The 27,108-nt window shown below is 45.4% G+C and overlaps 3 protein-coding genes and 1 non-coding gene across 5 annotated transcripts; all 4 read right to left on the reverse strand.

Annotated features, from left to right (window-relative positions):
- Positions 1–3,038: 3,038 nt before the first annotated feature.
- Positions 3,039–3,110, reverse strand: TRNAP-AGG (transfer RNA proline (anticodon AGG)). Its single transcript has one exon. It is a non-coding gene; the product is annotated as a tRNA-Pro (tRNA).
- Positions 3,111–3,785: 675 nt separating this feature from the next.
- On the reverse strand, positions 3,786–15,250 carry LOC109759791 (uncharacterized). 2 transcript variants are annotated; one of them, XM_020318631.3, is made up of 11 exons: positions 14,940–15,250; positions 14,593–14,648; positions 13,723–13,787; positions 13,302–13,430; positions 12,852–13,107; positions 12,535–12,760; positions 12,286–12,439; positions 9,288–9,470; positions 7,277–8,425; positions 4,658–6,553; positions 3,786–4,438 (listed from the first exon to the last, which is right to left on the reverse strand). In XM_020318631.3, the coding sequence occupies exons 4-11, from the start codon at positions 13,404–13,406 to the stop codon at positions 4,391–4,393; spliced, it is 4,017 nt and encodes a 1,338-aa protein (XP_020174220.1). In that variant the 5' UTR covers positions 13,407–13,430; positions 13,723–13,787; positions 14,593–14,648; positions 14,940–15,250; the 3' UTR covers positions 3,786–4,390. The 2 variants fall into 2 exon arrangements, with proteins under 2 accessions (XP_020174220.1, XP_020174219.1); XM_020318630.4 differs by lacking the exon at positions 14,593–14,648 and having other exon boundaries at positions 14,940–15,230.
- A 3,107-nt stretch (positions 15,251–18,357) lies between these two features.
- LOC109759788 (ketol-acid reductoisomerase, chloroplastic) lies at positions 18,358–22,251 on the reverse strand. The gene is made up of 10 exons (XM_020318626.4): positions 21,452–22,251; positions 21,256–21,348; positions 20,964–21,029; positions 20,518–20,658; positions 20,038–20,265; positions 19,835–19,952; positions 19,620–19,759; positions 19,378–19,545; positions 19,099–19,254; positions 18,358–18,917 (listed from the first exon to the last, which is right to left on the reverse strand). The coding sequence occupies exons 1-10, from the start codon at positions 21,710–21,712 to the stop codon at positions 18,552–18,554; spliced, it is 1,737 nt and encodes a 578-aa protein (XP_020174215.1). The 5' UTR covers positions 21,713–22,251; the 3' UTR covers positions 18,358–18,551.
- A 1,686-nt stretch (positions 22,252–23,937) lies between these two features.
- Positions 23,938–24,291, reverse strand: LOC141039182 (uncharacterized). Its single transcript, XM_073506499.1, has one exon. It carries the CDS (start codon positions 24,289–24,291, stop codon positions 23,938–23,940), a length of 354 nt encoding a protein of 117 aa, XP_073362600.1.
- Between the last annotated feature and the right edge of the window lie 2,817 nt (positions 24,292–27,108).

The raw sequence follows: 27,108 nt of genomic DNA on the forward strand, positions 1-27,108 counted from the left end.
GTTAGCGCACTCGGAAGGTGTTTTAGTGATCCCCAAAAATTGTTCAAAACTTTCAACAAAGTTTGGACATCATGTTTACGTGAGCGCAGTGGTGAATCTTGTAAGAAAATCAAGGGCGGGCTCAAAGTTAATGATATGAAGAAAAAAAGTCACTAACACCCAGCTATTTTGTGCAAACAAGGTTAAAATTTGCTAGAATACTACTAGAAACATGTACTATTAACTACTAAAATTTTATTTTGCATTGCTGGAGGGCAGGCTCAAGCCTATTAAAGCCTGCCCAGTTGATTCGCCACTGCGTGAGGGCACACGACACTGGAAGGGGCCAAAACAGCGAGCTAAGTATTCACAAGCATTTCAGCACACACCTTGTATGCATGTAAGAAATCTAAACCATACCATGAAGTTCACAAGTACCAAATTGTCCAATGTTTACCACACAATAGCATACTCCCTCCGTTTCATATTAGTTGTCGCTGAAACCGATGTATGTAGAGACATACATCGGTTTCAGCGACAACTAATATGGAACGGAGGGAGTACTTGCAAGAGAAGTTTACTTCAACAATACCCCAACTTAATCATCGTCATATCAAACAACCCATCTATCTCATGTCTCCAATGTCAACACAATCAAACCATACCAAACTTGAGAAATGGGTACCAATATAAGGCAAGAACTTGAGCAGCAACAAGTTCCATCTAGTTGACTTGACCTATAAGCGTGATGAGCGGGTGGATTTGCACTGCATATCCAATGCACTGCACCCAAAAAAAACATTGAAAGTGCATCTCTTGGGTATTCCTATTCGGTTTTGATGATTAATGGCAAAACCAATTGAAAGGACTGACTATTTACCAAGTTTATTTGAGAGAAATGACTAGCTTTTTGTCCTCATGCTAGAGTGGGACATCAGGGTGGCCCCTACCTCCATGTTTTCACGTGGTTGTCTACTGCAAGAGTTCAGTAGGTAATTTATAGGTTTTGATGAATCCAAGATTCACATTGAGTTAAAGGACAGCAGTACTATCAAGAGTGGCACAAGTAAAAGATATTTGGTTGAACTCCAAGATAATATCCCCAACCAAAATCTTCAAGTGTTACATACTCCTGCTACTCAATTCTTGTATTTACAGTCCCACTACCTTCGAATTGTTTCACCCAGTACTATGGAGTCCATGTTACTGAGTTAGCCCAGCTAAGCGAACCATGTTTCTTCCAGTGTTGCCGATCTATGCTTCTTTGAGCTTTGAGACCATCTATGTTAGCTCCGGCACCTCCGACCATAACATTTTATTTCAAACCTTCGAGCCCCCCCCCCCCCCCCCCCAGTTTCCTTCAACACAAGAGTCTCAGTATAGGTACTCCCAAGCAAATATTTTTGGAACCTCCCTCTGAGCTATGACTTAGGCATTTCTGTGAAGTTTTCACTCAGAAATGCTTTGTAGACCTCCGGTACATCCAAGGTAGTTCAATCTTGGTAGAAAGGAGGCACCTTTTTGGTTTGATATCTTCGTGTTTTTCTTCTCCCGGTTGACAATTTTATGGCCTAGGGATACCCCATCGTACAGGAAGCCGGCCCAAGTAGGACCACCTGTGGACCCCTAGGTCAGTTTATGCCCTGGGCCAACGTCACGGTCTAAGGGCCGAATAAAGAGAAGGACCTACAAGACTTGGAGTACACGACAAGGAAGCCGAAGTCCAGGAGGACTTACTAGTACTAGGATCATGTAACCCTAGGCCCTGATATCCTATATAAGCTGGGTCGGGCTAGTAGTCGATAGAAAGGAGAACCTAGAGATTGTACTCAATCCCTCGACTACTATTGTACACCCCTATACATCAAATCAATACAACACGAGCCGGAGGTAGGGTTTTACCTCGACCCCGAGGGCATGAACCTAGGTAAACCTCTCATGTTTTCCCTCTGATCTAATCGTCCTGCTGACATTCCCTATCGAGGGATCTGCCAAAAATCACTCCGATAGTGGAGCGTCAGGCATGGTACATGCTAGGCGAACTCAGATACCATATGGGATCTTCAACTGAAGTCGTTGTCTTCACGCCGAGACAGATCTTTGCTTTCGGCATGATGTGTTGGGTCGCCAATTCGGCGAGCCACCTTAAGCCCGCCGAGACCTTAGTTGCAGGCTAGATAGTCCACTTCGCCAACCTTGAGTTCGTCGTAGACACCCGCGGCGAGCTCGTCCTCCACGGCCTGGCATCTGGTCGGGCCCAGGAGTGGTCGACGATCCTCTTCAACCCACCCACCTCCCACATCATCGCCAATATCGACACGCTCCATGACGTCCTCGAGGAACCCGCTGATACCGAGGAGCTCGAAGATCTCAACGAAGAGATGGGCGACTCAGCCGACAGCTCCTTGGAGTTGGAGGCGATCCCGGCATCTGCACCACTTCGCCCGTGGCATGCATGCTCGTCATTCTCTGGCAAAGAGTCTGATCGTCTTATTTCTTTTGGAGTCGCTTCCAAGGGAAGGCGTGGAATACACCATGCCGCTTACAACATGTTGAGCAGATTCGGAAGGGAAATTCGGCTGTGTTACTCTGAAGCGGCTGTAGAAGACATGCAAACTTCATGAAACTAAAAAAGTACAAGAAGAAAGGGGCGACCAAGCACAATTAGTTGATCTTTAGTTTACAGTATCCTCTATAAATATGTTTATAGTGCCGTTTGCATGTGCTAACGACAGTCAGACTAAGCAAGAATCATGCCACTAGACCAAAAGCATTTTGATTATCTTTTACTAATTTATACTACGCTACATAAAATTTATGTTTACTATACTGTTTGCATGTGTTAATGTCAGTTTCCAGCACTGCAGCGGCGCTAACTCACAACAGCATGCAGATATAGCCGAAAACTTCATCTCCAGTTGAACCACAGCCACAAAATAGAGAGAACAGGAATGGGCATGCATAGTGAGGCTATGAACCTCATCATCAAACCTGTGGTCCAAAACCTTATCCTCAGCGTACCCAAAGCACAAAATGGCACTGCAAAAGGGTTTTCAACATGGGGATTCCGAGAATTGAACTCGGGACCTTTTGCTCCCTAAGCAAATATCCTACCACTAGACTAAATCCCCATCTATGATGTACCACTGCATCACCTTCAGCTGGAGAGTTTCAGGCAAGAACACACTAGATGCCAAATTTACAGGAATTTCTCTTCAGCTTAGAGCGTGCTGAATGCCTTCCTGTGTGTAGCCAACGCATGACTTCTTCATGGTGCGCATGTATCAGAAGTTCAGAACAACTGCCAGCGGGTCATGCATATTTGATTGTCTGCTTGTGTGTGGTGTGTGGTAATTATTTTCCAGGGTGATGTGATTGTAAACAAAAATATTATCTTTGCTGTTATAAGTCAAGATAGATGAGTTCTTTGCAAATTGCAAGTGTCAGGTTGTATATATAAGCATTTCCACTACATGCGGTGCTAGTAGTGCAGCTGCTCGCTAGGCATTTGCATTGCCATGGAATCGCTAGTGTTGCTTTTGGTGCATGGACAGTCCAATATTTATGATGTCCGCTCAGAAGATTGACATAATTCTGGTGCAATTGATTCAGTTTTCTAGCCCTTACTGTTATGAACTGAATATGTTTCACGCATCCCAATGGGTTCCAGCATACGGGAGTAACTTAACTCTTTTTTCCCCATCAGGAGCTTTAATTAAATTTGGGTGCAAGATCTAGATCTGCCCTCGTGGGGATAAAGATGAGACAAGGAGCAAATATTATTCATCTGTCTAAAATACTCCCGCTGTCCCAAAATATAAGGTGTCCTTAAATTTCACTGGTCAATGATTTACAAATTTGACTATGATTTGTACTTACAATATATTTACACAATTAGTATGAAGATATATGAAATGAAAGGATTTTGCAAGACAAATCAAGCAATATCATTAATACATTTTCCAATGCATATTCTCTCGATTCCATATTAGTTAGTCGCTAATTTAGTACAAACACAACTAATATGAAACGGAGGCATCAGCTGAGCACTCGTTGGTTAGGGAGTATAGGAATGAAACTGAATTGTTTGCGTCAGTTTTATCTCGATTTCCAGAGCAAGATCATCATATTATTGTCCACCAGCAAGTTAAGCTTCCATCCATAGATAACAGCAGGGACCATGGCAAATGACTAGAATTCATCAGGTAGATAGATACGAAGAAATCACAGATTAGTACCACTGTACAGCAGCAGGTTAACCTTCCACTCACAGCATGTAAAGGCAACAAAACATGTGAATGAAGATCACCAAAGCCTTGTGATCCTAAGTGAAGGTCTCCACTTGTGGCATCAGAAGAGCTCCAAGGATCATCAACATGCCACCCAGATCGCATCCACAAGATTTTGAAACTCATCCTAGATCCTCCTCACATCCCTCCTGGCCGCTGTCTGAGTAGGACTGCAAGGAAGTAGATATAGTTTTCTTGTCAAATACTACCATATTGTCTAACAGAGCTATTAATACGGTTTACCTCCGAGTTAACTTTGTTGCATTTATTATCCTTCGAATGCAGAAGGTATCATTAGACAACAAACAGCACTTACGAGGCCATGTACATGTGAAAGTTTATACAAAACTACTGGTCACTAAAACATACGAGCGGTTTAGAACAAATACCTTTTCTTTGATGTGAGCTAGTTTCATCTTGTTCTTCTCTAACTTACACCATTCAAATAATACATGGCAAACAGAAATACGAAGTTCTTGGAGGTTGGTGATTGCGCTCTCCGGTAAAGAAATGATGCCATTGCAACCATAGAGCTTAAGTGTCTTGAGCAAGGTGAGTTCTCCTAACCATTGCGGTAGTGATGTCAACTTATTGCACTTCTCTAGACTGAGCGATTGCAGCTGTGTAAGTTGCCTCATGTTCTTATGCAATTCCTGTAGGTTGCCCAGGCATAAATTCAGTCGCCAAAGAGAAGTGAGCTCACCCAACCATTCTGGCAATTTATGAATATGATATCCATATAACAACAGTGATTCGAGGGAGGTGAAGGATCGGGTCCTCCATGATGGGATGGTCAGATCCTTGCAACCGTAGATAGCTAAATCACGAAGACCACGTAGCTGGTGAAGCAAACTCCAATGACACAAAGGCAACTCTGAGTCAACTTTAAGTTCACTCACAGGACAAGATGAGGCTGTGTTCCAGGCACACTGTCCCCATGATAGCACATTGTCAGACCTGGATATATACCAGTACACTGCTCTAGGCAGACACAGTTTAAACCTCAAGTTGGGGCAATCGTATATTTCTAGATGCTCAAGTTTAGCCAATATGTTAAACTTTTCTAGGTTTTCCATATGGCGGAGAACAATCTTGCGTAAGTTGGGTGGTTGGACAAGTGTTGGTAGGCTGTTGCATTGAAAATGACACAGCTCCAAGCTCACAAGATTAGGAAGATATTGGCCTATATGCATAAACCAGTGCGGGCAGATGTCATCCATGTAACCCCTTATATCTAAATTCTTTACAGAGCTTGGTGGCATTAGCACTGTTAGCAACTCGATGTGTTCCATGCCACCATGCCACTTCAATGACAGTGTTTCAATTCTGTTTTTTTCCATCAACCTTATACTGCGTGCCTCTTCTACAGACTTCACATTTTGAAGATCGTCGATACACAACACATCAGGATTTGTATGCTTAAGCCAGACAAGACTGCTGCCAGATCCACTATCAACCGGACGCACGTGAAACCCATCATTTTCCAGTGGGTGGTCCAACAAGCCAAAAAGCCTCGGAATATCCACTTTCCCCACATTTTCTGGAAGGCTAGAAATCTGATTGCAGCCGGAGAGGTTCAGCTTCTTTAGTCTGCTAAAACTTTCAGGCACACAAAAAACATAGTCATTCCAAGACATGTCCAGCTGCTCCAGATTGGGAAGGGTACCGATACAGTCAATGAAACTTTGGTTTGCTGATGGGCTGTCCAATAAATAATAACCCTCACAAAATGATGTATTCAAATACCTGAGTTCCGTGAGTTTTCTGATGACCTCTGGCAGCCCTATGGGTCTTCGGCGGAATGATAAATTCAAATATTGGAGTTTGTTAAGGGAACCCAGAGCTTTCGGTATCATTGTAGACTCCGGCGGATCTGGGTATTCAGGAGGTTCAGGTACATCGACGTTCCATGAAGCATCGAGATACCTCAACTGTTTTAGTTGACCAATAGAATCAGGTAACTCTTGTGCACAACATTTGCTTAAATCCAAGACACATAGGCATTTAGCTCCTGATAATGCTTCAGCATGAAGCTGCAAGGAGCCACGGTCGATAAAATGCAGTGCCCTTATCTTGGTGAGTGGATCCATTGATGACTTAAATAACTTAGCAAGTGGATTCATTGATGACTTAAATAGCTTTCTATGATCTGTCAGCCATGCATATCGGCAGGAAGGACTCTCTATGTTAATTTCATTAGCCAGAACTGATCTTGCAAGATCATGCGCCAGGTCATGCATGATCAAGAAATTGTCAGGCTTCATGAACAATGAATAGTAACTAGTCTGCATTAATAGTATAGATTTCATTAACAACTAAGCAGGAAAGGTAAATTCAAAAAAGATGTACACATGATATCACACTGATGTCAAAAAATATAATGAGAATGGAGGGAGTAGAAGAGAATGATTTTCTTCTCTAGTATATGGTACATCCACACCTAGGTTAGTTTGCAATGTTTTCTATATTTTCTCAACAAACAGACTAATCTCAAGGTCCCTACCTGACAATGAACTTCTTAACTGCGGAGCCGTCAAGAGGCACAACCAAATTTGTGACAAAGGCAAAACAGGTCCCTCACTGACATAAGCATGTGAACATTTGCCTTGTAGTCTCTTGACATAACAATAATAGTAGATGATCATGTAGTCTTGATTTCATGGGTTTATATTTTAACTATATCATTTGCAGTTATAAAACAGCCACAATATATGAGGTAACATTAGTAAAACATTAGGTTTCAAAGATCTACCTAATTAAGATGTGTCAATTACTGAATATCAATTATTTGAGAACAAAAGAAGCATGTTGGGAGAGCTCCAATTTTATGAAATAAGATTATTCCAACACAACGGTTATTTGAGAACAAAAGTGGTGGTGCTGTCAGCATTGCTACGAGAATATGCAACTTATGATCAGAACATTTTTACCCGCTAATTGTGACTTTAGATGTTAAACAAAGGGCATGTCTAAAAGCTGCTAACATATTCATCACTGTGGTAACTCACCGATTGTGACCAAGAAGGATGTTCAATGAAGCACGTGCCAAAAAGATGACGAATATATTTATGACCGGTTTGTATATTAGAGAATGTCCTTGATGGCTCAACAAGTCCAAGAGCAATCCATTGGTAAATTAGATCTTCTATAGCCATCCAGTGACCTTTTGGAAAGGTTGCACAATAAGCAAAGCATAACTTCAAGTATGGATCCATACGGTGATAGGTTAGCTGTAAGGATGCATGCACATGATCAGGTGAATATTCTCCTGTGGCAAGAACATCCCAGATCTCACTGTTGTTCACCGACACCCATTCATCAAATTCCATGTTGCCCAACGTATACCCAATAGATTGGGCTGCTAAAGCTAGACCTCCACACTTCTTTGCAATTTCCTTTCCGATCAACTCTAACTGCGCTCTTTCAGCCCTAGTTTCAAATGAACTTTTAATTTTTATGATAGTCCAACAAATGTCATCTGTCAAGGGAGCTAGCTTGTATGGCTCCACTGTGTCTGTGTGAATATTCTGTGCTATAGATTCTTCTCGTGTGGTTACTACCACCACCACTTTGCCCCCTTCACCCAGCTTTAGCATACCCTCCAACTTTTTTAACTGAGATGATTGCCTCTCCCACAGGTCATCTAAGATGATTAGAACCCTCTTACCAGAAAGGAGTTTTTGTAGGCTATTTTCTATCATCTGAAGATCAGTATGCTCACTCTTGTTACCAGATAGCTGTGTTATTATAGAATTCCCAATTTTCTTCATATCAAATGTCTGGGAAACATAGGTCCAAACCCGAGAGTACTCTTTGAACTGGAGATCATTGAAAACCAATTGTGCCATGGTTGTCTTCCCAATGCCTCCAATACCATATATCGGAAGGAATGTGATCTCTTGTGTGCTGCTCTCAGATAAAATTGACAATATTTTCTGTTTTTCTTTGGTCCTTCCGATGATTAATGCTTCTTTCATGGACGATGTTGTCTCCCGTATATCACCAACTTGCTGCAAATTAGAGTTATTATCTTTTGCCATGGAACTGCAGTTCTGGTGTTCATTTGTTATATTGTCCTGCTCATCTCTCGTCGTCTTCAACGTGTTACCCATTGTATATTTGGGACCAGTTGCCGGATAAAGGGGCACATCTGTCAACTGCAACAACTTTTTATGTGTAAGTACATGGAAAAGAGCAGTAGAATTATCACGATCATGATCACATAGTCTCCTAACTCTCTAGGATTATTATGCTATATATGTGCGTAAGCTAAGTTATTGACAATCTTTCAATTAAACTGCTCTTCAAAATGTGCAAGCCGGCAGAGGAAAATGCTGTAATACCACGTGAAATGACACCTTGGAAAAAAAGACACCATTCCCAAGAATAAAAAAATGCAACATATACTAGAATGGCAAAATGCAAGACAATGAACACATCGGCTGCCTTTGTTGTAGAACTCCGAGGAGGCAGAGAGAGGGGCCTTTTCCTTTATTTATAGCAACTAAGTTACAATAACTCAATGATTAATACGATATCCTAATCCATCAGACTAGTACTCCTTATACACGACAAAAGTCACGTATGGCATCCAAGCCAAACAAAGTATAGAAACCTCACGTTTTCTGACTCAAACTAAACCAAGAAGCTTTGGATTATTTCCAACAGCCTCTGTACTCTGATCATGCTATCCTCTAAGCCAGTCGGTGGCTCATACGAGTTTGACGCCACAGTAACAGTCACACGACAGAGCATGATTTTTTGAATGTGCAATCTCTTTTTTTTCCGTTGCTGGAATTAGACGAAAATAAAATGAAGTTTCTTCTACATAGATTAAAGAGGGAGGAATTAAAAAGAAGCAGAAGTAAGTTTTGCGTCTGAAAACAAAATGAATAGGAAAGGAGGAGCTGCAAAAACTACAACCGCTACTAGTCCATGTAGCCAAACAATTGTCTTGTACCAATTGTAAAACAAATGATCTCTAGTTCATTTAGTTTGCATTAAGTACGCAGATTATACCTGTCTCTTGGGAATACGAGTTTCTGTCTCATTCAGGGTATCCAGGATATCTGCTACAGAGGGCCTATTATCTCTTTCAGAATCCACACAACGTATTGCTAATTTGATACACGTCTCCAGCTGACGTATTTCCTCTGATCGGTAATTTGATGTGGCTTCAACCATAGTACAGTTGGTAAGTACCTACAAAACCGCAATATAGAAATATAATTTGAGATGGGCAATACAAAAGTATGATGTACGATACTTGTTCAAATGTGGCTATGTGCACAGAAATACTCTGTGCTCAATATCACATATGACATTCCAGATAATCAGTTTAGCTACAGAATATCAAATGTGCACAGAAATGTACGATACTTCTTTCTATTAGGTTCTCTCCTCTCCTTACTCTGTCCTAGCATTCCGTGTCCATCGTCCTAGAAGGAACACAGCCGTAACTCCCAATGACGGCCTCGCCATAGCCGACACGCTTTGGAGTGCGGCCCGGTTCGGCACGGTTCTTTTAGAACGTGCCGCGAAAAACGAGCAACCACACCCGCATTAGAACGTCTTGCCTATAGATGGCCCCTCCAACTGCGCTTTTGTCTACGCCCCGCGTGCTCTCCTCCTCTCATGTACTCTCCCGCACGTTCCTCTGCTCACACCCTACTCATCAACCACCGTCCTATGGTCGGGGGACCTTTCGGACCCCTTCGGGCAAGGTTGCCTTGTCTCGGGATGAGGTTGTTGTGGCCGGGTCTGAGTGGACATGTTTTTTTCACGCTAGATAGTCGTAGCGTAATTAGCCTCCATTGACCACCTGACCTACCGCACAGCTAGGCTAGGATCAAACTTAACGCTTATCTAATATCGTTTGCCAGCCTGATTTGTAATTCAAATTTTTTTCTCTCCTTGATTAATAAAAAGGGCAAAGCTTTTCCCTTTTTCTTAAAAAAAACACAGTTTGCCTGTAGGTTTTGCTTTCCCATTTTTCCTCTCAGGGCTATCTTTGTTGTCAGTTTGTCACTACTAGCTCCACGGAACGACGGCCTCTGCTTGTTGTAACCTCACGCGGTAAATGTGCATTGCGTCGAGCCAGTGTCTGTGATACCGATGATGGCCGTGACAGAGGCAGAGGTCAACAAGCTGTCAGCATGCACATTCGTCCATGTAAATAAATATAATCTAAAATTTGTTTATTTATGTCTGTCCATGTAAATAAATATGATCTTATTGGCGTGTATATTCGCGTGCAAAATATAAACATCATGTTTAGTACTCTATGTCGTTCAGTTACGTGCACCGTTGTTTTCATCCTAAGATCACATATGTGGATGCTACGTGCTGCGTAAAATAAATGGTGGTTTGTGGGCTGCATGCCACCACAACGGCTTAGAATCTGGTGAGTTAGATGATATTCACCTGCGTCTCCCGAAAAAGAAGTGTTCACAACCACTCAAAAGGATGCCACTTTGGAGGCGCCTAGACACATGCTCAGACCGATGCGGTGGCTGCCCCTACCGACCTTCTCTGAACTTTTTCTAAAAGAATTAAACTTTCAAATTTAAATGATAGACTCGAATTTCATTCAAATTTAAGGACACGTGAAACAAAATTTAAACTAAAACTTAAATACTAATAAGAAACCTAATCTAGGTCAACGACGGGAAGGGGGCTCGTCATCGTGCGTGCACCAACCTCCTCACCGCCGCAGCCTCGCGCACCACCTGATGGTGCCCCTCCTCCATCTGCAGGCGAGCGGTGTGCTCAGCCTCAACCTGGGCTTGCAATGCCATGGCAGCTTGTCATTCCTCCGTCATGGACTGGCAGGCGCCACCTCCCTCGCTGCACTAGGAACGGAGATATCTCTTAACACGGCCCTCAATGTCCGCATTAGTCTGCTCAACGGCTACTTCCCGCATGCATCCGCCGTTGGATTCTCTCTCGTCTCTGGGTGTCAATGACTCCAACAAGGTGGCCTGCTCTGGCGCGCAAGGTGGTTGCTTCTGCGCCTCCTCCGCACCCTCTTCCTCTCCCTCCGCAACCTCTTCCTCTTCCTCCGCCTCCTCCTTGTCTTTGTGGTCTGAAGGCAGAGGAGATGTCTAGAGCGGTGGCGGCAGTCATGGTGGCCTACATTGTGGCGAAGTAGCGAGAAGAGAAGGGCGAGATGGGAGCATGGCAGACCATTTTATAGGCTTGGAGATATGCAGGAAACGGTGCTGAGGGCGGGAACCGACGCGTCGGTTTAATGCCAGTGACGCATGGGGAAGATGCACCACCGCAGCGTCGGTAGCGCCAGCGTAGGGAACCAAGAAGGTTGTCCAGCGCCATTGGGCACCATTAAAACAACACTGACCAGCCTCTGTGCCGATGGTAGGCCAGGCCCGCCTATCAGAGTCGGTGTGTATGGGCGTGTACAGCACCCCCGAGCTTCCCTGAAGGTTAGGGACGAACAAGGGGTTGTCAGACAGTTTTTCGTCTGTCCAGACTGATTGGGGCACGGTTAGGAGGCTATTTCATGTCCGGACCCCCATTGGGCCGATTGGAAGGCCTATGGGGGCACCGGTGGAGATGCTCTTATGCCGATTTTTTTTGACGGCTTACAAAATAAGCTGCCCCCCTCCCCGGCTTTTTCTACAAGCCATCTATCTTATTACTTAAAGGCCTTATGTGAGAAGTTGGGGAGGGACGGCTTATTTTCTAATCACACCCATTGATGTGCTTTAATTTTCATGCAAAGGAATGTTCGGATAGCAAAGGAACACCTCTCAACATGTATAGTGCCGTCTACCGTAAGGTCTAAAGATTATGTTTTAGTTACGTAATGTCCGGTTTAGCACAGGAACAACATGACAGGGTGTGACCATTGGCGCCTCATGAGTTTATTAAGTTATTAGCTCATTACTTGGTCAATCAAAATGCACAAGTGTAGACATCAAACATATTCCTGATCGGTGGTTTGATATTATGAACTAAAGGAAAAGGTTAATTGCCAAAACTAAATGTCTTTTCTTACCTGCTGCATTAATTGTGCCACATTGCCCACTTCAAGATAATTAGAGTAACTTGCAGGTGCTGTCATTATCTCTATCATTACAACACCCAAACTAAAAACATCATTCTTAGGTGAGATTATGCAATATTTTATGAATTCTGGTGGCATGTACTTCCTGCATAATACCAAGGACACAATCAGTGCAGATACCATTTATTCAATTAGAAAATAAAGAAAAAATCGAAATCAGCCATTCCACGCGCTACTTACCGGGTTCCTACGGCTTTTTCTGTGACATGAGTGTATGATTGAGTGAAGAGCCTTGACAATCCTAAATCCGCCACTTTAGGCTCCATGGAACTGTCTAGTAATATATTAGCGGGCTTCAAATCAAGATGCAAAATTTGTGGTACACATTTGTGAAGGAAATTTAAACCTCCACAGACCCCCTTTATAATATTGTAACGTGTGCTCCAATTAGGTGCAAAAGATTGGTCTACACAAATTGACAAAGGGAAAATGGGAATTCAGTTTCACTTAAACACATAAGAAAATGATCGTGTTTTGTTTAAGTTAAGTTGTCATACCATGAAGACGCGTGTCTAGGCTTCCACCCTGCAAGTACTCAAAGCAGATTGCTTTATATATATGTTCGCTAAAATCACCATTGCGCTCAACAAATATTTTCTTTGTTTCATAACAATAACCGACTAACTGTACAATATTTCGATGCTTAGCCCTCAAAAGGTTACCAACTTCATTTTTAAACTGTTGGTCATCAATTCCTCGCGCTGCATCAACAAGAAGCAACTTCACAGCAATATCTCTCCCATTGTAAACTCCCTGCTTGACATAAGTATTGTACATGAGTTGTCTGTTTATAACTGAAATGTTTGTTACCAGTTCAAACTTGACATCTGCTGGAAAACCAAATATCAAGTCTTTAACTCATACTGGCTCCGTATTGAAAAATAAGACGTTTTTTGACACTGTTATAGACTCTAAAAACGTCTAATAAAAAGTTACAGAGGTAGTACCTTGTAAACATCTGCAAACCCGCCCCTTCCAATTCTTGAGCCCACTGAGAATCCGTTGGTAATCTCTTCTAAGATACTTAATGATATATGCTTTGGTGTAGTCATATCATATCAGCTAACTTGGACCTCCTGTACATAAACAAAAGAAAAAGTGTGAAAAAATTCTTGTAGTTTACTATTGTGAAGGCAATTTCTAGATAGCCTGTTTAATTTGCCTAAGATTCTATGTATTATGTGGGACGTATTCATGGGTAAGTTTTACTGACATACTGTAGTACATATATAGAGCATGCATGGCTGCAGAGTGAACACGATGAACACATATGGGCAATAATTAAATTTAAAACTAGCATGAACACAGATTTTGTAAGGAGCTTTGTTATAGGATGAACAGAAACGAGAAGGGTCGTAAATCGCTAACCTGGATGAAACAGAATGCCCGGCCGAAAAAGTTGCCTCTATGCACGGCATCCACTGGTATGCAATCTGGACCATGCACATGCATATGGATCAGCAACCATCATTTAAGACGAAGAGTATACCGGACAATTCTTTTGTGTACACGACCAAGTATTCCCCCCAATGTTCGGATCTAGTGGCACAACAGCCTCTGCTGTATTTTCTATCCAGTCTCACGCGCAGGGCCATACAAGTGCCGATATGTGGTTAGTCTGGTACTGGTCACAAACGAGGACGATTTCTGCTCATCTCGGCCTACCAGTTCTATATGCATTCTGTTCCGTACAGCGACGGAATCGTTTGGGAGGGCCGCGGTCGGTTTTCACGCGTCGATCGAATGAACAATCCTAGACGCACGGATGATTACAGGCATCTCACGGATCCTTAACGCTAATTAATCTCTTCATAATCAAAAACTGCCATCTAATCACAATCTCCAATCAAAAACTACCATCTAATCACAATCCGTTGAATCCGTAACAACCTGTCCATGCGTCTAGCATTACTCTGATCGATCTATTAAAAAAACAGCGCCGGTACAAAAAAAATCAATGCCTCGATCTCAAAGTGATGCAACAAGTTTCAAAAGAGACATACACAACGCACGGTGAAATTTTTCCATGGATAAAACACCATATTACTGTAATAAATATTTCTTATAGCCAAACACAACGTCTTTTTGGACACATCCCAACCATCTTAATTAGTCACTCCGGCCCAGACTGAGCCCAGCATCGATACAACAAATTCGGCTAATCTAGCAATACAACCAAAATCGTATTACCGTTTTTGTGTGAACTTTATCAGAACCAAGGTCTGAAGCAATCCATACCATAAGCAAGAAGCGGCAGCACAGATTTTATCAGACCCGAGGTCTGGCGCAAAGCACTGCAGGTTTGCAAAGAAATTAGACAGTCTTTCCACACTTGATCCGATCCAATACTGAAGTGATTCAGAAACAAGAAGTGCCAATTAATAGTGGAACATCAGACCAGTCCATCTAATCCTGATACACTCCTAGTTGCAATCCTGATTCAGAAATTTAAAGCGTCGTACTGTATTTTTTACTCGTGGGTCAACACACCACGCCACATGCGGATTCAACGCTTCAAATGCATCTGTTGTGAAACTGCGGAGGTCCAAAATAAATTAACATTAAAAAAGTAATCTAGATCTTACCTGAAGCGAAGCCTCCTAGACAGAAGATCTGCCTCCTCCGGCGAGAGTAGGCACGGCGGTCACCGCGGGGTCGTGGGATCTGACCGAGACCAACGACGTGGAACTAGCTAGCTCAGACTGGATCCGGCCGGGGGCGTGCTTTCCATGGCCAGATTTTGGCAGCGGAGGCACACCAGCCGGCCTTACCCGCCCTCCCGACGATATCAACACCGGGGTTGAGGTCTGGCAGTGCCGGTCTTCAGACCGATGCAGAGCGAGGAGGGAGAGGGCGTGGGAAAGGGTTGTTGGCGGGGACTGGAATGATGGATGGGAGAGGGAAGAGGCATGAGTGGGCCCCGCGTGCTTAGAGCATCTCCAACGGCCGCACAAAATTCTCGCACCCAATAAAAGTTATAGCGCGCCACTTTAGCACTTTTAGTGCGCCGGGACCAATATTGCTTTAGCAGACGCCTAAAGATGCGCACCCAAAAAACAGACAGTGCAAATTGTGAAGCGCGCGCAATCCGGAGCCTAAAATATGCTGCGCGCGATAGCGTTTTTCCAGCGCCCAAAAATTTTTAGCGCTACAGCTTCTGCTGGAGCTGTTGGGCGCCAAAAAAACGAATTTTTAGTGCGCGGAGCTCTTTTTGGGCGCCTGTTGGAGATGCTCTTATTGACTTCGGCGCGGGACGTCGCACTGACATTAGCCGAAACAAATCAAAGAGCTCGGGGGCATATCACGTGTCTTGTGCCTCACCCATCGCAACAATGCACGCATCAGGCCAAACTCCAACGCGCCGATGTAAACGGACGCAGGTTTTATCCGCTTTATGCCCGATTTGAGTTGGTTGTAGGCGCATTCTTCGCGCTGCGTTCGATCAGTGCGTCCAATCGGCCGACGCATTTTTCGCCCGCGTTCAAAGCAAAATTAATCGAAAAAGGTCAGCGGCCAGAGTTCATGCCAGCGGCCACAGTTCTTGCCGGCGGCGATGCCAATGGTCGGCATAAAGCTGCAAAAAAGATACAATTCATGCCGGTGCACTTGCCAGCGCCCAACATAGTTGTCAGCACACAAAAATGGCGGTAGTTCAACCACGTCATACATCTCGGCCGTGGTCATGCCAGCACACTTGCCGAAATACAAAAAAGATGGTGCTCTTGGCCATCTAGCTTGAGCATCTCCTTTTGCCTCTTCTCGAACCAATGCCTTCTTCTTAGGGACACCTTGTTCAAGTCCACCATCACGATCTTCATCTCCTTCACCATGCAAGCGAGCGCCACCTCTTTTGCTTATTTTCCTTTGCATTGGTCGCCTCTATCTCAAGCTTCTTCGCTTGAATGTCCTCCTCCATCTCTAGGTTCTTTGCTTGTATGTCGGCCTCCATCTCGAGCTTTTTCTTTTGTATCTCGATGTAGGCCTTCATTTGCTCCTCTTTCTCTTGTCGACGATTCTCCTCCCTTGCCTCCTTTTGGGTCATCATGCCTTGCAAAGTTTCATGCAAGGCAAATGTGGCCGCCTCATGCTTCTACTCCATCTTGGAGTCGGTCTTTCCCCGCGGCCGCTTCTCTCCCTCGCCATGCTCTGCAACGGCCTCTGGCCCTTCATTCTTCTTGAGGGTGGCATATTGCTCCTTGAACTTCTTGTCATTATGAACGATCGTCCAACAATAGGTGAGGGTGAATGGCTTGTTCCCATTTTGGGCCTTGAATGCTTCCAATGTTTGGATTGCCTACAAACCAAATGAAGACACGAATGTACATTCATATGCAATGGACATGCAAGCACCATGCAACGGAAAAACGGGAATGGAGATGAAGAAATTGTATACCATATCTTTGATACTGAGGCCACTCACGGGACGGCCTTCTCTGCTCTCAAGGCTGGCATAAAACTTGTCGCACTCTTGTTGGATGAGCCCCCACCTCTTGGAGATGGACACCCAACCACCCCTGCTCTCAAACTTGTACTGTGGGAATTTCTTGCGTTCATGGAATTAGGCATGAACTCTCAACCAGAAAGGTTGATCCTTCTTGCTCCGATCTTGGGATCTTGTTCAATATCTCTCCAACATTCGCAAATGAGCTTGGCCTCATCCTTTGTGTATGCATGTGTTTGAATGCTTTGCCGCTCCTTCCTCTTGGTCGTAGTCGTCCGGGAATTCTTGGCCTTGCGTGAAGGTGTCGTCCATGCCCTCCTGGCCTGGCGTGATGGTGTCAGCCATGTCCTCTTGGTCTTGCATGAAGTGGCCGCGAATGTCTTGGCTTTGGATCTTGTCGGGATCGAAGCCCGCGCCACACGCCACCCTCGAAAATGATGTTCTCCATGATGAAAAGATTGGTCGGGTCATCATCCATCGATGCCAACATTGCGTAGAATAGTTGGCGTGCATCCGGATGGTTGCCAGCGGGGATTCGCGCAACCGCTTCCTTTGCCCCCCGGTGGATGACCCATGGGCCACGGGTGTGGTGTTTAGGTCGATGGGCATGGGTGCGGGCGTCTGCGACGCGATCACACTACCTTCCGGTGAGTAGTCCGCGGGTGGTTTTACGGTTGGGGATGGAAGTCGGGCGTGTGCGGCGTGGTGGACGCGCGCGGCGACTCTGCCATTGCGGACGAACTGTCGATGAGCCCATGCTGGCCGCGACCATGGCGACAGTGACTAGAATGGTTGGCTGGTCGTGGCCATGGTTGAACCCTACCAGTAAAAGAGGCCGTTGTGTGGCCTTGGCGACGAGGTTCTGATTATCACCTGTTGGGTGGGCGGCGGCAGTGAGGGCGGCCGCGTTGGCGGCTTCCAGCTTGTCGGCCTTCACCTTCCTCCGGCAAGCCCTTTTGTCCGACTGTACGGTCCACTGCACCGGCATCTGCTCCTTCTTGGGCTTGGTCGCCTTTTTGCGGACAGCACGGGGCTTGTCAGCGGTGGAGGCGAGGTTTGGCGCGTCGGCCATGGCGAGCAGGTGGGTGATTTTGTGGGGAAGGGGGGGGGGGGGGGGGGATGTGTCGGGTCAGGGGAGGACAAGGTGGGGCGTCGCGTGCATTCGCGTCGACACAAACCGGCCCAATTTTGAGGCTAAAATGGGTCACGGGCGGACAAAAAACGAACACTAGAACTAACACTTGGTCCGGTGAGACCTCCACCGCAGCATGCCGTGGACTCCACCCTGGAACAGCACTGCCTCCCCTTTCGACCAGAATGTCACGGGAACGACCATATGCGCCGTTGCCCTTCCAGATCCCCTGCCGGTAAAGCTCAGGATCCCCTCATCTGGATCAGGGAGCGACTCCAAGCTTTGTGCGAAGCTAGGAATAGGATCCAACGAGGGGAGGCAACGGCAACGCATGCAGCCGCTCGTGCTTCCTCCACGCTCCTCACCGCCACCTCGGCGAGCAGCAACACATCTCGCTGATTAGCGACGAGTTACACAAACAAGCAACATCTAACCGGACGAACCAACTTTATTATTCTGGAAACGAAGACGACTCACTCTACCCAGCAGCAGCTCACGAGTTCAAACCAGCTAGTCGCACACATACATTACAGTCCATGAATGTCCATCCATCAAAAACCAACTCTCCTGCCGGGCCCCGACCGGCCCGGCGCAGCTTACTTAACTTAGGTGCAAGGGGCGAGCCTAGGAGGACTGCCGGAGCTCAGGGCGCACGAAGTCGGCGTCGGCCGTCACCGAGATGTCGACGGTGGGCCTCAGCTCGGCGCAGACCTCGATGGCGCCGTGGACGGGGTCCGACATGAAGTTGCTGATGAGGTCCTGGTTGATGGGCTCGTCCTTGTCCACCATCACGAACGCCTGCTGGGTCAGGATGTAGTCGAAACGGGGCGCCCACTTCCTCGACCCCAGACGCGCCGTCGTCGAGCAGTTGTCCACCATGAAGGCCACCCCGCGCGCGTGCATGAAGGGGTTCAGCGAGTCCACCGACTCGATCACGCTCTCGTTGATGATCTCAGAGTAGGAGTGCCCCTTCTTCCTCAGCACCTCGATCTGCAGTTTAGAAAGGGAAACAGGCCAGATCAGTAATTGCTTTCGGTTCATGTAGAGTAATCAATCATTCAGGAAGTGTAATCTACAGCTTACACATCGCAATCGACTCGAATAAGATGTCAAGCCATCGTATTCTAGTGCACTGGTATAATATGTAACGAGTGGAGAGGAGGAGCCTGACCTGGGCCATCATAAGTGCAACATAAACTCCAGCCGTGAAGGGGTGGAGCGGGCCAAGGTCACCATCTGGCCGGGTCGAGCGCACCTTTTCGCCGACCTTCCACATGCGAGTTTGGTCGATTTTGCCCATAGGGAAAGCAGGAAGGCCTTCCTTGTCCTGTGCAAGCATAAAGAAAATGAGATGGTGAATAATCTTGTCTTATTTGGTGTCCACACCAAAAACTTAATCATGGAAAGAATCAGGATGGTAAGTTGCAGTTTTAATAGCAGAACAACTTACATAAAACCTCCGACCAGCCAACACAACACTCCGGATTTCACTTCCAGAGGCAACATCTTCGTAGCATTCGTAGAGTATGTCCATGCAAGGGTAGAATGATGCACTGTATGCCTTGTTGAACTCCTTTTTGCCTTCCTCACTCAAAGAGTTGTACACCTCAAGCATCCCCTGGTAAAAAGGGGGGGAATTGGACTGATAAGTAAAGATTAAAGGTGGTTACCAAAAGATTAATCAAGGCATACCTTCTTTGAGATGGTCTTAGAGATAATTCCAGTGATGCCCTCCACGGTGCTTTTGTATGCCAGCTCCTCGTCCATTCCTTGCTCTGTGTATCTCCTAAAGAGAGCCTCCACAATGCCATGGACAGCGCCCAGCAAAATTCCTGGACAAAAACTGGTTAGCAACAACGCAATCATAACAGGCAACATAGAGTCACAAAGAAGAAAAAGAGATTCACCTCGCTCCCCAAAGATATCACTCTTGTACTCCTGTTCTAGAGTAGTAGCAAAGGTGAATGGGGATCCTAGTGCAACCGACCATCCAAGAGCAACATCAGTGGCCCTTCCATCAACATCCTATACATCAAAAGGAGCACACACACACAGTTGCTCAGTGCATAGCTGCATGTCTTCAGACCAAATCGATAGTTGAGTACCATACCTGGTGGACAGCAAAGCTAGCGTTGATGCCAGCACCATTTACTTCCTTGCCCTGAACATACAGTCTCCGAACCGACGGGCCCATCCCCTTGGGACACACAGCAACGACGCTGATGTTTTTGGGGAAATCAAGGCCATGTGATTGCAGATGACCAAGGAGAAACCCATGAGATAAACCAAGAATGCTGTTTGGTTTCATGTGAGAGAAGATCTTCTCATAGTTGTCTGCCTGCAGAAAGTAAATGAGAACTTTAACTACAAGGATATAATAAACTGATGGTGGGACTCAGACAAATGTATCATGCAGTGAATGATAGATACTAGTATGCTCCAGATCGAACATGCAGGTTAAATATAATTAATTAAACCAACAGGATGCAAAGAAACATCATCCTGAAGCTGAGCCTGATCCAAACAAACAATTAACAAAGGAAAGCTTAAAATCATGCAGAAAGCTAGTGAGCATAAATGAAAAGCACACCTGGGCAGAATCTGAAATCAACAGCAGCACAAGATCACTGCCAGAGACCGTCTCCCATATGTCTCCCAAGGTTCCGTTCTCCTCGGTGAATCCAGCACCACGTGCTTCCTCAAAAGACTTGGAACCTTTCCTGAGGCCAATCTGAAAGCGAAAAGACAGCTTATTGAACAAGTGGCGTTTATACTGCCAAAGTACATAACAAAGATATAAGCTGACACAGAATTTGCATATTCCAATTTGTATAGCATCAAATTCTCACTTTAAGCAAGAACGTGTGATAAACAATGCCCAGTGCAAGTTATAAAGCTAAAGAAAACAATAAGGTTTAGCTGTGGATTTTCCACTCACGGCTGCAAAGCCAAAGCTTGAGAGCTTTTCACTTAAACACACAGTGAAAACTCAATCCCATGTGTAAGGCTGGATGCTACTACATGAGAATAGCTAACCTTGACGACGATGTCAGACTTGGCTTCCACCAGGGAATCCCTCAGGTTCTGGGCCTGCGCCGGACCCTGCAAAAGCACCATGACAAATCTCTGTTAGAGCAAGCAGACAGACCTGCAAACTCTGAACCTACCAAGTGGCAGAACAGAACAGAGCAAATCTGTGTGAAATCGGCCACTCCGTTTGACCGATGTGCATATCCAAGCAGTGTCTCGAGTAGACAGACATGTAAATCTCTCGAGTGAGGAAAGAAACTGTGCAGGGAGGGGAGGAAAGGGGAAGCTGGGAGTGGACCTGGGAGCCCCATCCGATGACGCCGATCTGCTTGACGCCCTTGAACGCCTCCGGGAGCAGCGGGAAGAGGTTCCGCCCGCCCCTCACGATGTACTGCAGCCGCACACGGAACAAATCGTAAAAATCGAGAGCAAAGAGCAAGCCCGGAGATGGGAGGGGGGATAACGAGAGTGATGGAGCGGGGGCGCGTGCGTACCTCCTCGTGGCCGGCGAGGGAGACCTTCTCCTTGTTGAAGACGGCGGTGTCGAAGTCGAGCGACGGCATGGCGGCGCCGACCTTGGCCGGGGCCGCGACCATGGCGGCGACCGCGCGGCGGCGGGTTAGGGCGCATGCGGGGTGGGATGCGGCCGGGGAGAAGGCGACGGAGGAGGATGCGGCGGCGGCGGCGGCGGCTAGGGTTTTGGGGTGGGAGAAGGGGGCGAGGGTGGATGCCGCGGAGGAGGTGGGCGCCGCCATCGTGTCCGTCTCTGGCCTCTGGGGGGAGCGAAGGGCGGCTGGCTCTCTGCTGCTGCTGCGGCCGGGGGTGGTTGGTGAGGGGTTTGGGGCAGGGGTGACCTGGATGTATTTATACGCCTCGCCCGGCCGTCCGATCCCATCGACGGCCGCGATGCCACCCACTGCGCCAGTACAATATTCTGGGTGGTTCGCACGTTGCGCGCATGGAGATGCGCGCGCGCGCGCGCTCGCCGTCGTCCTCCTCTTTGTCTTTGGCCTGCGCACGCACGCCTCAACGGCACCTTTGGCAGCACGCGCGGCGCTCTCGGCCTCGTCGGAGGGCGCGCGGCCGCCGTGAACGCAACGCACGGCAGATCCGGCGGTGGCCGGCCGTGTCGCTGCCAACGGTGGACAACTGGATGCCACAGCGCCGGCGGTGGGTCTGTGGGCGCACGGCGTCACAGGTCGCCGTCCGGCGGCATCTCGGGACGTATCCTGTGGGTGGGGCACACGGGTCCGCTCTGAAAGCCACGCCCGGGGAAAGGCTCGCTCACGGATTACACACACTTTTCCCGACCAAGTGCTTCTGTGGTCTAAAAATCGAGTACGTAAATCATTTGATACGGATCATAGTCAACATTATTTTTATCTTCTACTCCTTCCGTTCCCAAATATAAGTCTTTCTAGAGATTTCAACAGGTGACTACATACGGACCAAAATGAATGAATCTACACTCTAAAATATGTCTACATACATCCATATGTTGTAGTTTATTTGAAATGTCTAAAAAGACTTATATTTAAGAACGGAGGGAGTATATGTTTTTTGGTATTGTAACAACATGGTATTCATTTTGTCATATGATACTCACTTGCACACATGACATATATTTTTTTTTCTTACTCACGCTCTGTGCGTTATTTGTACATGCATATATTGCTTACTTCTTCTCGGCCTCACCTAGTCGTTTGAATATCAGCTATGACAACAATTCATGGATACTTATGCTCGCATCCATTCTAATCATGTGCGCTCTTTGTTGTCCTATCAAAATGTTTTTACGTTGACACACATCAAGTTTGGCGTATACGATTTATCATGGGTAGAACCAGCCAAATGCATGACGGTACCTTTGAGGACGTCGCAGTTTTGCTTCTCTCGCTAATATTCTTTGTCAAAGAAAGGAAATCCAAAAAATTGCATAATAGTTTTCAAGATTATGGTTATAGATGGATTTCATATATTATATACGAAAACAAATATTGATAATTTCCATGTATTTCTCGTTTCGAATTTTGTGTATATAATATGAATTATTTCATCACCATATTATATTTTAATATCAGCTACTTAATTATTTCACTTAAGATATGAAATAGAATACCGAGTTTAGTTCTTATATAATATTTCATAAATATAAAGAGTCATATTCTTTGTACAACTAATAAGAATATAAAAAGATATAGTTTATTCTGGACTTAGTTATCAAGGCTTTCAAATGGAGTTCATTTAGAAACCTAACTTTTAACTTTAGCTATTCATATACCCAATGCGGTGTTCGTATTAGAAGAAAAAATATATTTTTAACAATTTATTATTGCAAAATGTATACATGTATTCATTCGCCAAAAGAATTTCTTCTTGAATTACATATTCGTCTGATAGCGATTTTAAGTTTAGTATATCAGGCGATTTTAGGCAAGCAAGAGTTGTAAAAACATTGATTGGCAATATACGTATGCACAAGACTTAAGTTATACAGATGTGGATAACGACCATGGTATGGAACTATCCCAAATAATTCAGAGAGCAGTGAGAAATATTATAATTCCAAACTTTTCTTGAATGTATTCAAACCTTGATTTCTCGCAAAAAAGAAGTATTCCAAACTTGATTTTTTTTCATGCAAAATTTCATGCATAGATACTCCATTGATAATGTTCCTACCCCCCGATGAAGGTAGAAATGAACTTGCGGTATAAGGTGAAGCTTTAATTGTCATGATGTTGAGATCATGTTAAAGAGTACTCCCTCCATCCCATGACAAGTTGAAACACTAAGAGCATCTCCAATAGATGGTTCAAATTGATGGTCCAAAAGAGCAACTCCAATAGATGGTCCAAAATGAAGATGTAAATTTCTTAAAACGAACAACTACTAGTCCATTCAACATAGTTCAAACATCAAATTCAACATAGTTTGATACATGAACTTCAACTACTACTTATTCAAACTACTAGATAAACTACTCCTCGTCGTCGGAGCTGCAGAACTGCGCCCAGAACTCCTCCTTCTCCGGGTCGTCGCACCCCTCCTCCTCCTCCGAGAAGTCTGCCCAATCCTCCTCGGAAGAGGACTCGATGGGGATCACCGTCGAGGGACCGGCCTCGTCCTCCTTCTTTGCCCCCTTCTTCTTTTGCTCCGCCTCACGCTTCCAGTAGTACTCCAGCTCGGCCTGGACATACTCTGGATGCTCCCGAGCAAACCTCGCCATCGCCTCCTCGTCGGTCTTGACGGCACTGACGACAACCGACGGCTTCTTCATCGTCGTCTTCTTCATCGGGATCTCCTTTATCTTGATGCCCTGCGGCACAAGCATCTCCGCTTCCGCCCGACTCTCGATCTCTGAAAGTTGAGGTGCTCCCGAGGCATCTCGGCACGCCACACCGCCACGTCGTAGGCACACGCGGCCTCATGGGCGGAGGGGTACGTGCCGATCCACCAACGCCTCCCGGCATCGGAGAACTCCACTCCGAAGTTACCAGAGGGCTACTGCCTCACACCGAAGAAGCCTGACTTGCCCTTCGGCGTCTTCTTCGGCGCCATCGGAGAGCGGTGAGAGCGGTGGAGCGGCGGCGGCGTATGGCCGGGGCGGTGGCTGATACATCCATTTTGCATCATGCTTTTATATCGATATTTATTACATTATGGGCTGTTATTACACATTATGTCACAATACGTATGCCTATTCCCTCTTATTTTACAAGGTTTACATGAAGAGGGAGAATATCGGCAGCTGGCATTCTGGGCTGGAAAAGGAGCAAATATTAGAGACCTATTCTGCACAACTCCAAAAGTCCTGAAACTCACGGAGGCAGTTTTTGGAATTAATAAAAAATACTGGCGAAAGAATCAACTAGAGGGGGGCCACCCACCATCCACGAGGGTGGGGAGCGCGCCCTACCCCCCTGGGCGCGGCCCCTGCCTCGTGGGCCCCCTGGCAGGCCTCCGGTGCCCATCTTTTGCTACATGAAGTCTTTCGTCCGAGAAAAAATCACAAGCAAGCTTTCGGGACGAAACACCGCCGCCACGAGGCGGATCCTTGGCGGAACCAATATAGGGCTCCGGCGGAGCTGTTCTGCCGGGGAAACATCCCTCCGGGAGGGGGAAACCATCACCATCGTCATCTCCATCGATCCTCTCATCGGGAGGGGGTCAATCTCCATCAACATCTTCACCAGCACCATCTCCTCTAAAACCCTAGTTCATCTCTTGTATCCAATCTTTGTCCCAAAGCCTCAGATTGGTACATGTGGGTTGCTAGTAGTGTTGATTACTCCTTGTAGTTGATGCTAGTTGGTTTATTTGGTGGAAGATCATATGTTCAGATCCTTTATGCATATTAATACCCCTCTGATTATGAACATGAATATGATTTGTGAGTAGTTACGTTTGTTCCTGAGGACATGGGAGAAGTCTTGCTATAAGTAGTCATGTGAATTTGGTATTCGTTCGATATTTTGATGAGATGTATGTTGTCTTTCCTTTACTGGTGTTATGTGAACGTCGACTACATGACACTTCACCATTGTTTGGGTCTAGAGGAAGGCATTGGGAAGTAATAAGTAGATGATGGGTTGCTAGAGTGACAGAAGCTTAAACCCTAGTTTATGAGTTGCTTCGTCAGCGGCTGATTTGGATCCATATGTTTCATGCTATGGTTAGGTTTACCTTAATACTTCTTTTGTAGTTGCGGATGCTTGCAATAGGGGTTAATCATAAGTGGGATGCTTGTCCAAGGAAGGGCAGCACCCAAGCACCGGTCCACCCACATACCAAATTATCAAAGTAACGAACGCGAATCATATGAGCGTGATGAAAACTAGCTTGACGATAATTCGCATGTGTCCTCAGGAGCGTTTTCCTTTATATAAGAGTTTGTCCAGGCTTGTCCTTTGCTACAAAAAGGATTGGGCCATCTTGCTGCACCTTATTTACTTTTATTACTTGTTACCCGTTACAAATTACCTTATCACAAAACTATCTGTTACCGATAATTTCAGTGCTTGCAGAGAATACCTTACTGAAAACCGCTTGTCATTTCCTTCTGCTCCTCGTTGGGTTCGACACTCTTACTTATCGAAAGGACTATGATAGATCCCCTATACTTGTGGGTCATCAAGACTCTTTTTTGGCGCCGTTACCGGGAAGTGAAGCGCCTTTGGTAGGTGGAATTTGGTAAGGAAAATTTATATAGTGTGCGGAAATTTACTGTCACTTGTTACTATGGAACATAATCCTTTGAGGGGCTTGTTCGGGGTATCTTCACTCCGACTAGTAGAGCAAAGAGTTGCTCCTCAACCTACTGAACCTACTGAAAATGTTTACTTTGAAATTCCTTCAGGTATGATAGAGAAACTGCTAGCTAATCCTTTTACAGGTGATGGAACATTACATCCCGATTTGCACCTAATATATGTAGATGAAGTTTGTGGATTATTTAAGCCTGCAGGTATGCCCGAGGATGTTATCAAGAAGAAGGTCTTCCCTTTATCTTTGAAGGGAAAGGCATTGACATGGTTTAGGCTATGTGATGATATGGGATCATGGAACTATACAACCGATTGAAATTGGAATTTCATCAGAAGTTTTATCCTATGCATCTTGTTCATCGTGATCGCAATTATATATATAATTTTTGGCCTCGCGAAGGAGAAAGCATCGCTCAAGCTTGGGTGAGGCTTAAGTCAATGTTATATTCATGCCCCAATCATGAGCTCTCAAGAGAAATTATTATTCAAAAAAATTTATGCTCGGCTTTCTCTCAACAATCGCTCCATGCTCGATACTACTTGTACTGGCTCTTTTATGATGAAGACTATTGAATTCAAATGGGATTTATTGGAAAGAATTAAACGCAACTCTGAAGATTGGGATCTCGACGAAGGTAAGGAGTCAGGTATAACACCTAAGTTTGATTGTGTTAAATCTTTTATGGATACCGATGTTTTCTGTGAATTTAGCAGTAAATATGGACTTGACTCTGAGATAGTAGCTTCTTTCTGTGAATCCTTTGCTACTCATGTTGATCTCCCTAAGGAGAAGTGGTTTAAATATAATTCTCCCATTGAAGTAAAAGTAGTTGCACCTATTAAAGTTGAAGAAAAGACTATCACTTATAATGTTGATCCTATTG

Source organism: Aegilops tauschii, chromosome 1 (genome assembly GCF_002575655.3).
Source record: "Aegilops tauschii subsp. strangulata cultivar AL8/78 chromosome 1, Aet v6.0, whole genome shotgun sequence".
In the NCBI taxonomy this organism is placed as follows: domain Eukaryota; kingdom Viridiplantae; phylum Streptophyta; class Magnoliopsida; order Poales; family Poaceae; genus Aegilops; species Aegilops tauschii.